The 11485-nt window shown below is 47.1% G+C and overlaps 1 protein-coding gene across 1 annotated transcript in view; it reads left to right on the forward strand.

Annotated features, from left to right (window-relative positions):
- The window catches only part of ubac2 (UBA domain containing 2), a 247143-nt gene extending 236502 nt beyond the window's left edge, over positions 1–10641 (forward strand). The window contains exon 9 of the mRNA XM_038817954.1: positions 10193–10641. Coding sequence (XP_038673882.1) covers positions 10193–10300 — 108 coding nt within the window. The 3' untranslated portion in view covers positions 10301–10641. The remainder of the gene's footprint in view (positions 1–10192) is intronic.
- Positions 10642–11485: the final 844 nt, after the last annotated feature.

Below are 11485 nucleotides of genomic sequence, written 5' to 3' on the forward strand. Positions count from 1 at the left end.
CTGTGCCGATATTCACAGGGATCCAGTGACTGTGTCGATATTCACAGGGATCTAGTGACTGTGCCGATATTCACAGGGATCCAGTGACTGTCTCGATATTCACAGGGATCCAGTGACTGTCTCGATATTCACAGGAATCCAGTGACTGTGTCGATATTCACAGGGATCCAGAGACTGTGCCGATATTCACAGGGATCCAGTGACTGTGCCGATATTCACAGAGATCCAGTGACTGTGTCGATATTCACAGGGATCCAGTGACTGTGCCAATATTCACAGGGATCCAGTGACTGTGCCGATATTCAGAGGGATCCAGTGGCTGTGCCGATATTCACAGGGATCCAGTGACTGTCGATATTCAAAGGGCCCAGTGACTCTGCCGATATTCACAGGGATCCAGTGACTGTGCCGATATTCACAGGGATCCAGTGACTGTGCCAATATTCACAGGGATCCAGTGACTGTGCCGATATTCAGAGGGATCCAGTGACTGTGCCGATATTCACAGAGATCCAGTGACTGTGCCGCTATTCACAGGGATCCAGTGACTGTGCCGATATTCACAGGGATCCAGTGACTGTGTCGATATTCACAGGGATCCAGTGACTGCCGATATTCACAGTGATCCAGTGACTGTGTCGATATTCACAGGGATCCAGTGACTGCCGATATTCACATGGATCTAGTGATTGTCGATATTCACAGGGATCCAGTGACTGTGCCGATATTCACAGGGATCCAGTGACCGTGTTGATATTCACAGGGATCCAGTGACTGTGCCAATATTCACAGGGATCCAGTGACTGTGCCGATATTCACAGGGATCCAGTGACTGTGCCGATATTCACAGGGATCCAGTGACTGTTGATATTCACGAGGATCCAGCGACTGTGCCGATATTAACAGGGATCCAGTGACTGTGCCGATATTCACAGGGATCCAGCGATTGTGCCGATATTCACAGGGATCCAGTGACTGTGTCGATATTCACAGGGATCCAGTGTCTGTGCCGATATTCACAGGGATCCAGTGACTGTCGATATTCACAGGGATCCAGTGACTGTGTCAATATTCACAGGGATCCAGTGACTGTGTCGATATTCACAGGGATCCAGTGACTGTGTCGATATTCACAGGGATCCAGTGACTGTCGATATTCACAAGGATCCAGTGACTGTGTCGATATTCACAGGGATCCAGTGACTGTGCCGATATTCACAGGAATCCAGTGACTGTGCCGATATTCACAGGGATCCAATGACTGTGCCGATATTCACAGGGATCCAGTGACTGTCGATATTCACAGGGATCCAGTGACTGTGTCGATATTCACAGGGATCCAGTGACTGTGCCGATATTCACAGGGATCCAGTGACTGTGTCGATAGTCACAGGGATCCAGCGATTGTGCCGATATTCACAGGGATCCAGTGACTGTGCCGATATTCACAGGGATCCAGTGACTGTCCATATTCACAGGGATCCAGTGACTGTGTCGATATTCACAGGGATCCAGTGACTGTGCCGATATTCACAGGAATCCAGTGACTGTGCCGATATTCACAGGGATCCAATGACTGTGCCGATATTCACAGGGATCCAGTGACTGTCGATATTCACAGGGATCCAGTGACTGTGTCGATATTCACAGGGATCCAGTGACTGTGCCGATATTCACAGGGATCCAGTGACTGTGTCGATAGTCACAGGGATCCAGCGATTGTGCCGATATTCACAGGGATCCAGTGACTGTGCCGATATTCACAGGGATCCAGTGACTGTCGATATTCACAGGGATCCAGCGATTGTGCCGATATTCACAGGGATCCAGTGACTGTCGATATTCACAGGGATCCAGTGACTGTCGATATTCACAGGGATCCAGTGACTGTCGATATTCACAGGGATCCAGCGATTGTGCCAATATTCACACGGCCCAGAGACTGTGTCGATATTCACAAGGGCCGAGACACTTTGCCAACATTCTCTTGTGATTAGCCTGTTGGGTGTAGAGTTCTGGGTAAAATTAGTTTGCCCTGTTGTGGCTGTGATCAGGGGCTTATCACAGCTACGCAATTTCCTTCTATTGGCGGTAAGTACAGCAAGCTGTGATCACAGCTGTCTGTTTCAAAAAAACAATGTCTGTCCCACTCGGAAGGTAGAGGGAGCTCTCGCAAAGTGAAAGACATTAACTTCCCTCAGCAATTAGTAGCTGCAATATTGTTTGTCCTAATTCATGCAGCGAGTAATTCTAAAGCTCCTTTACTCTACAGCTGCACCACATTGTTCCCTGAATGATTCCAGACCTTTTACTTTTGCTGTTCCATCTGTACGTTTGTTCCATGTGTTGATCACTCTTGGAGCGAAGAAGAATTTCCTGATATTTGATTTCCTGATATTTGTCCTAAAAATAGGTTACAGTAGTTCAAAATCAAGTCTCCTAGTCCTGATCCTGCTGATTAATTTAATGTTCTATTCCAGCGAACCTCTCTGTACCCTCCCGAAGCACATCCACCCTGAAGGATCATGTACAGAATCAGCTCTCAATCGGAGCTTGACCATTTTGCTCCAGTTATTTCCCAACCCTCACACCCCTCACGCTGGGGGTTAGCATAACGCCCCTTTGCGCTGCCTGAACGCAGGACGTTCCCCCCCCCCCCTTTTACACAGAAGCAAACTCAGCTTGGATGGTACAAGTGCCAAGAGTCGGAAAATGTGTTGGCTGTAAATTTCTGTAATCCTGATGGGGAATTCTCTACAGGTGTTTCAGCGAGCCCAAACTCACCCTCGCTGACTCTACTTTACCCAAGAATGAATGTCATGGTTTGCCTGCAATATGGAGAGAGAGCATCTGATAAAAGTTAGTCCCTCCCTCTTCTAGAGGAGTTCACATCCATTCTGTAGTTTATCATACAAACCTGGGTGAGTGTGGCTTTTTATTTGTGAATGGGTGGGTTTGTGCGTTGGTAAGCTGGAGACTTGCTCTGATTCTGGACCACTTTTACTGTGTACCATCATGCCTCTGTACTTTTCACATGAACTGAGGACAGATGGCTGCCTTGATTTAATAGCATAGTGGTTAGCACTGTGGCCGCACAGTGCAGGTTAGGTGGATTGGCCATGATAAATTGCCCTTAGGGTCCAAAAAGGGTAGGAGGGGTTATTGGGTTAAGGGGATAGGGTTGAAGTGAGGGCATAAGTGGGTCGGTGCAGACTCGATGGGCCGAATGGCCTCCTTCTGCAGTGTATGTTCTGTGTCATGCAGCACTCCCTCAGTACTAGCACTGAGTGTGTCAGCCCAGCTCTCTTGTGTTCAGGTTTCGTGGAATGTGTCACCAGCCTGTTGATTCAGAGATGAGAGCGTTACCCAGCCATGACTGGTACATGCAGTGAATGGAGGGCGATGTTCACTGCCCACACTGTCAGGAAAATGCAGCACTGATGCTGGGATGTTGGTCTTTGGGGTATAATCTGTAAAGTTAACGACAATGAGATGCTGTGCCTTGTATAGGTTGCTGTTTTTTCCCAAATGATTCAGCAAATGCGTGTTAATTGAAGTTGGTGCAACCACACAAGTTAGTTTCACAAGTAATTTTCACTGATTGATGATTCCAGGGGATGGTAAATGTCAGCTTCATGTTTGGAGATGCATAATTCACTCTACCTTCCAGCTGGTAGTGTGCTGTGGTGATGGTGCACTCCTCAAAGCTTTATTTATTCTTCCCTGGGGTGTGGGTATCGTTGGCAAGGCCATCCCTAATTCCCATTTGTTGCCCCATCTCTAAATCCCCTTGAAGCTGAGCAGGCCAATTAATAGGGCAGGAAAGAGTTAACCACATTGCTGTGGTTCTGGAATGGCAAGTAGGTCAAACCGGGTAAGGATGGCAGATTTCCTTCCCTCAAGGTGGATTTTTATGACCAGAGTGGTTTCGTAGTCACCTTTACTGAGATTGCCATTTTTATTTTATTAATTGACTTTCGATTCCACCAGCTGCTGTGGCGGGATTTCAACCCGTATTCCCAGAACTTCCACCTGGGACTGTCCATTACTGATCCAGTGAATTTACCGCTACTCCACCATCTCCCCTTAATTTCAGCGCACATCGTCAGGTCTCGAACTGTCTCTCCCTTTTAAATGACCTCTTTCCCCTCCCCTTTCAATACTTTTATAACTCACTGACAAAAGTGATGAAAGAAATGTTTAAAACATTATATTTAACAGCCGATGATTTTTCTTCTGGGGTGTTTCTCGCGGCAGTGTCTCCAATACCTCAATACTCCAGGTGCAATCCTGGAGGGATAACAATAGCCGAGTAGTTTAGCAATTTGAATGCATCCAATATTGATGGCGGGGGGGGTTGTGCTGCACAAATACAAGACGTTGTTCATCTACGTCGCCCACTCAGTCATGTAATTGTCAAACTGAGGAAAGGTTCTGCAAAATTGCACAAAATCTGCAGCGTAGAAACAGAACATACAACCCAACTGATCCATATTCTACACGAGCTTCCTCTCCCCCCCATCTTCAACCAAACCCATCAACATGCTCTTTTATCTTTGTGCTGATCTGGTTTCCCCTGAAATAGGATTGAATGAGAAGGCCATTTGGTCCATCATGTCTGTGCCTGCTCTCTGCGAGGGCAGCTCAAAACCATCTCAGCTGCAGGGCATCACTGCAGGAGTCCCTCAGGGTAGTGTCCGAGATTCGACCATCTTCAGCTGCTTCATTAATGACCTTCTCTCCATCGTAAGGTCAGAAGAAATGGGGATGTTCGCCGATAATTGCACAATGTTCAGCACCATTTGCGACTCCTCAGATACCAAAACAGTGTGTGCCCATGTGCAGTAAGACCTGGACAAGATTTAGACTTGGGCTAATAAATGGCAAATAGCATTCGTGCCACACAAGGCTTATAGTGTGTTAGCGTTTATTAACAGGGGAGTTTAAGAGCCGCGGGGTTATGCTGCAACTATACATGACCTTGGTGAGACCACGTTTGGAGTATTGTGTGCAGTTCTGGTCACCTCATTATAGGAAGGATGTGGAAGCATTGGAAAGGGTGCAAAGGAAATTTACCAGGATGCTGCCTGGTTTGCAGGATAGGTCTTATGAGGAAAGGTTGAGGGAGATAGGGCTTTTCTCTTTGGAGCGGAGGAGAATGAGATTTATAAGATGATGAGGGGGATAGAGAGAGTGGACGCTCAGAGAGTATTTCCTCGGGTGGATGTAGCTGTTACAAGGGGGCATAACTATAAGATTCAGGGCGGGAGATATAGGAGGGATGTCCGAGGTAGGTTCTTTACACAGAGAGTGGTTAGGGTGTGGAATGGACTGCCTGCTGTGATAGTGGAGTCGGACACTTTAGGAACTTTCAAGCGGTTATTGGATAGGCACATGGAGCCCACCAGAATGACAGGGAGTGGGATAGCTTGATCTTGGTTTCGGACAATGCTCGGCACAACATCGAGGGCCGAAGGGCCTGTTCTGTGCTGTATTGTTCTCAGTGCCAGGCAATGACTATATCAACAAGAGAGAATTATTTTTTTTTTTATAAATGCTTTTTATTCAGTTTTCATGTTTTATATTGAACAAATTACAAATTGTTAGAGAGAAAAAACAAATAAAAAGAACACGCAAAAATTAACATATATATTAACAGGTAAGCATCTTGGTAATAATAACTTAGGCCGCCCCCTTTAGCCGGCATACATATTTTACATTCCCCAATATGGCCGAGGCACATGTTCATTGGCATTTATTTACAGTTTGGTTTTGGGCCTTAGCTAGCCATCAAACCCCCATAATGAACCCGTAGCCCCCCCCCCCCCCCCCGCCCGGCTACCTTCCCCCGATTCCCGTCCATTTTCCCCCGATTCTTGGCCACCCGACTATTCTTCCTCTTGTTCGTTGGCCACAAACAGGTCCCGGAACAATTGCATGAATGGCTCCCACGTTCTGTGGAAGCCAACAAGAGAGAATTTAATCACCTCCCCTTGATATACAATGATATTTCCATTGTTCCATCCCCCACTATTAGCATCCTGTGGGTTGACCAAAAACTAAACTAGACCAACCATATAAATATTGTGGCAAGTAACTTACCCCCTGACTGCCCGGAGCCTGTCCACCATCTACATGGCACAAGGTTGGAGTGTGATGGAATATCCTTCACTAACCTGGGTTGGTGCAGCTCCAACTATACCCAAGAAGCTCGACACCCATCCAGGACAGAAGAGCCCATCCACCACCTTCAACATTCACTCCCTCCACCATCGATGCACAGTAACGACAAAGTGTATCAAGATGCACTGCAGGAACTCACCAGGGCGCCTTGGATAGCACGTTCCAAACCCGCAATCTCTACCAGTTGTGAATCTTTGGAATTCTCCATCCCAGAGAGTCTCAGTTGGTGAGTAAATTGCAGAAAGAGCTGACAGATTTGTGGTACTCAGAGAATCAAGGGACCCTGGGGTTCAGGGATAAGGTGGAGCTGATGTCAAAGTTCTGCCACAATCTTATTGAATGGCAGAGCAGGCTTGAATGGCCTACTCACAATCCTATTTCTTTTTGTTCTTATGTGGAGTTCTTCCCACCTTGGGAGGTTTTATTACATTGCCTCAATATAATCTTGCCCCTTCCTCGCAAAGGAAAATGAAGCTTTATTTCAGAAAATCAAGCCCCAGTTGAACTTGATCAAGGTTCTTAAAAATGTTGTGTATCAATTGTATGATGTAAACCCTTTATTCTCTGATAACTTTCTAATTGCTTCTGGTTGGTAAAGTATTAGAACACAGAAATTCTGTTTAGTCGAGAATTCTGGTTGGCCGGGGGCTGTATAAGCCAGGGGCAGCACGGTAGCACAAGTGGATAGCACTGTGGTTTCACAGCGCCAGGGTCCCAGGTTCGATTCCCCGCTGGGTCACTGTCTGTGCGGAGTCTGCACGTTCTCCCCGTGTCTGCGTGGGTTTCCTCCGGGTGCTCCGGTTTCCTCCCACAGTCCAAAGATGTGCAGGTTAGGTGGATTGGCCATGATAAATTGCCTCTTAGTGTCCAAAAAGGTTAGGAGGGGTTATTGGGTTACGGGGATAGGGTGGAAGTGAGGGCTTAAGTGGGTCGGTGCAGACTTGATGGGCCAAATGGCCTCCTTCTGCACTGTATGTTCTATAGCACAAAGTTTACTGTAGAAACAGTTCAGTTTGGATAACCAGCCTCTGCTCTAACCTATCATGCCACCACCTTATCAACGTTAGTGACATCCACCTTTCAGGCAACGATAATCAAAATCTAGCCTTGGTGGTAGAGGGGTGAGTGTGACTTCCAGTCCACCTCCTGCCCACTGAGACCTTCGGACAAAGCAGTTGCCAGGATTCGTTAGATGAGTGAAGGGGATTTATTTGGTCTCTTGCGATGATGCTTTTGTTCATCAGAAAATAAGCTTTACTGGAAGACGCATGCTGTTGTACAGATTACCGTTTGATAGCAGTCTGTGGGGGATGAGAGTATCACAGTCCTCCAGTTTCACTGCCCTCGGCACGGTGAGTTTGTACGATGAGCGTTCTAAATGGCTATTATCCTGAGACTGGGGCCTGAGGTCATACCTGGTTTAGCTAGCGGTAAATGTCAAAGAAATGTTAACACCACAATGATGTTCGTCCGTATGCAATCACAACCAGAGCAGAACCAGAGGATACTGATTAAAGGGGCTGTGGGAGGACATATTGAGATGTTTAATAGATAATACCTCCTGTTAGTGAAAATGTCAGGTCACAATTACTCATTCCTCTTCTAAAACATGCCAACCTTGAAGCATGCCTTACTTGTTGAAAAGCCCCTTCATTGCTCTTCTAGCAGATGTGACGTTGCAGTTTCACTCTGCTGACTCTGTTCTTTTGCTGGGACTACCCTCCCTTATGTTCCGCTCACAGGTCTTACAGTTGTTTTATACTTAAATTTTCCAACCTGTGCTCTCTGACCTGCATGGCTCCTGGACCAGTACCGGAGAAACGTTAACAGTCCAGACAGAGGCCATTCAGCCCATCGTGTGTACCCTGGGATGAGCTGAGTGTTTCAGCCTCAGCCACTGGAAAACTCTAGCAATGCACCACCCTCTGGGTGAAAATATTTCTCCTCATGTCCCCTTCATCCTTCTATCAATCACCTTAAATCTGCGCCCCCTGGTAATTGCCTCCTCAACAAGGGGAAATTGGTCTATAGAACCAGTAATACCTCAAATTTTACATTCTCATCTTTGTGTCATATTAACAACATCTTGGGGGCGATTCTCCAATATTGGGCCCAAGAGTTCACGCCGTCGCGTTTCACGAAGGTGCGAACCGGGCCTGGTTACGTACGATTCTGGCCCCCACAGGGGGCCAGCACGGCGCTGGAGCGGTTCACGCCACTCCAGCCTCCTTACGCGGGGCCAAATGGGCGCGGGGCGCGGAGAAGCTCCCCCCCCCCTAGTATCTATATAACCCTTAATGTAGTAAAAGGAACAAGGTGCTTCACAGGAATGTTATCAAACATAAGACGCTATTATACAGGAGGGAGATTGAGAACCTAGTGGAGTGGTGCAGCGACAACAATCTATCCCTCAATGCCAGCAAAACTAAAGAGCTGGTCATTGACTTCAGGAAGTAAAGTACTGTACACACCCCTGTCAGCATCAACGGGGCCGAGGTGGAGATGGTTAGCAGTTTCAAATTCCTAGGGGTGCACATCATCAACAATCAAGAAAGCACAACAGCGCCTATACTTCCTCAGGAAACTAAGGAAATTCGGCATATCCACATTAACTCTTACCAACTTTTACAGATGCTCCACAGAAAGCATCCTATCGGGCTGCATCACAGCCTAGTATGGCAACTGCTCGGCCCAAGATTGCAAGAAACTTCAGAGTTGTGAACACAGCCCAGTCCATCACACGAACCTGCCTCCCATCCATTGACTCCATCTACACCTCCCGCTGCCTGGGGAAAGCGGGCAGCATAATCAAAGGTTCCTCCCACCCGGCTTACTCACTCTTCCAACTTCTTCCATCGGGCGGGAGATACAGAAGTCTGAGAACATGCACGAATAGACTCAAAAACAGCTTCTTCCCCGCTGTTACCAGACTCCTAAATGACCCTCTTATGGACTGACCTCATTAACACTACACCCTGTATGCTTCATCCGATGCCGGTGTTTATGTAGTTACATTGTATATCTTGTGTTGCCCTATTATGTATTTTATTTTCTTCCCATGTACTTAATGATCTGTTGAGCTGCTCGCATAAAAATATATTTCTCTGTAACTCGGTACACGTGACAATAAACAAATCCAATCCAATCCTATTGGCAAAGATGGACCAAAATCTTGGTCAAAGAGGTTGTGCCTTAAACAAAATGTGAGAGGTGTCGGGAGGGAATTCCAGCTCAGCCGCCAGTGATGGAGCGCTTACAATCAAGGGTGTTCAAGTGGCCAGAATTGTAAGAATGAGGATATCTCTTAGGATTGTAGGGCTGGAGGAGATTACAGAGATAGGGAACGCTGAGGCATTGGAGAAATAAGAATTGTAACGTTGAAGTGTTGCTTAATTGGGAGCCGTTGTGGGATAGCAGAAGCAGGGGTGACAGGTGAATGAGATTTCGAGTTTGGGCAGCAGAAATTTGGTTGAGCTTAAGTTTGTCGAGGGTGTCAAATTAGAGGCTGACCAGAAGTTCATTGGAATTGCCAAATCAAGAGAAAGCAAAAGATGGCACGGTGATTGGCACTGCTGTTTCACAGTGCCAGGGACCCGGGTTCAATTCCAGCCTCGGGTCACTGTCTGTGCGGAGTCTGCACGTTCTCTCCGTGTCTGCGTGGGTTTCCTCCGGGTGCTCCGGTTTCCTCCCACAGTCCAAAGATCTGCAGGTTAGCTGGGTTTGGCCATGCTAACTTGCCCTTTAGTGTCCAAATGTATGCAGGTTACGTAGGGTTATGGGGCTAGGGCGGGGGGGTGGGCCGAGGTAGGGTGGTCTTTAAAGGGTCGGTGCAGACTCAATGGGCCAAATGGCCTCTTTCTTCACTGTAAGAATTCTATGGTTCTAAGAGAGTAGGTGATGGTTTCAGGAGCAGGTTAGCTTAGGCAAGAGTGCAGATGGGCGATGTAACCTGCTTGCATTTGTTGCCTTATGTTTCTTATTTGGATGTTTTTGTGTATGTATGTTGCAGGTGGCGAGGCTGATGGAGATGGGCTTTTCGAGGGTCGACGCTATGGAGGCTCTGAGAGCAACCAACAATGACATTAATATGGCCACCAACTTCCTACTTCAACACTAGCAGGAGTGGTGACTCACAAGGACTTTGTGCATCTGACTTCAGCACTGTACCTGCAAACGTTGAGGTGACTCTGGGCAGCACACAAGTCAGAATTGTTTGGGTGGGGAGAGGATATATCTGATTTAAGATTGTAAAGAGCTGAGTATATTTTGGCATCAAGTACGTGTAGGAATCACTAAAGGATAATCACTTAAGGGAACAAACCTCGGAGAGTCATAATGTTAATAAATAAAGTATTTTCAAGTTCCCAGAGTTGCGGAAAATCTGTTTTTCTGAAAGTAAATTAATCTGTTGATGTATCAAACGGAATTCAAATTTCTCAATAAAATTGTTTAATACAGCTTGTTGCTTCTTCCTGGGGTCAATAATTAAAATAGATTCATATACTTAACATTGCTCTCTCACACTCTCGCCCATTTAAAATGTTTTCTTCTACATTTTTCAACTTTTTCTCTTTCAGAGGCTATTTTATCCTCATTAGTTTTGTTATGGGCCAGGGTTTAGAGAACCCCAAAGTGTATCATGGAGTTCACCTGACCCACAAGTTTAAATAGATTGTGGTTAAGGGGAACACACGGCCCACTCTACAGGTGTGATGCTTCAGAGAGCTAAAGTACTTTTAAATTAGAACAATATTTATTTCTGAAACCAGTTAACACTTTATTAACCCACAGTAAACATCTTAACAACTATTAACACCAATAAATCCCCAAAGAATACAGTTATCTATAAGTAACCCTTAATCTTTCCCTGCAACATCCACAAGACAAAAGACCCTTTTTAACACAGAGATCAGGGGCAGAGATCTGTGATCCTGAGGCTAAGTGTTGACACCGTCGGGTCGGTTTCTCAACGGCATCAACACGGCCTCAGGGTCAGAAATTCTGGCCCCTACAGGGGGCCAACATGGCACTGGAGCGACCCACGCCGCTCCAGCTGCTGATCCCGGCTTGAACTGGGCGCTGCGGGATCCGCGCATGCGCAGTGGCATCGGCGCCAATGCGCGGATGCGCAGTGGCTCCCTTCTCCGCGCTGGCCCCGACGCAACATGGCGCAGGGCTACAGGGGCCGGTGCAGAAGAAAGGAGGCCGCCAGCCAGAGAGGCCGGCCCGCCGATCGGTGGGCCCCGATCTTGGGCTAAGCCAAGGTCCCGCCGGCTGAGAGCAGGTGTGAACGGCGCCGGCG

The sequence above is a fragment of the Scyliorhinus canicula genome, chromosome 14 (genome assembly GCF_902713615.1).
Source record: "Scyliorhinus canicula chromosome 14, sScyCan1.1, whole genome shotgun sequence".
Taxonomy (NCBI): domain Eukaryota; kingdom Metazoa; phylum Chordata; class Chondrichthyes; order Carcharhiniformes; family Scyliorhinidae; genus Scyliorhinus; species Scyliorhinus canicula.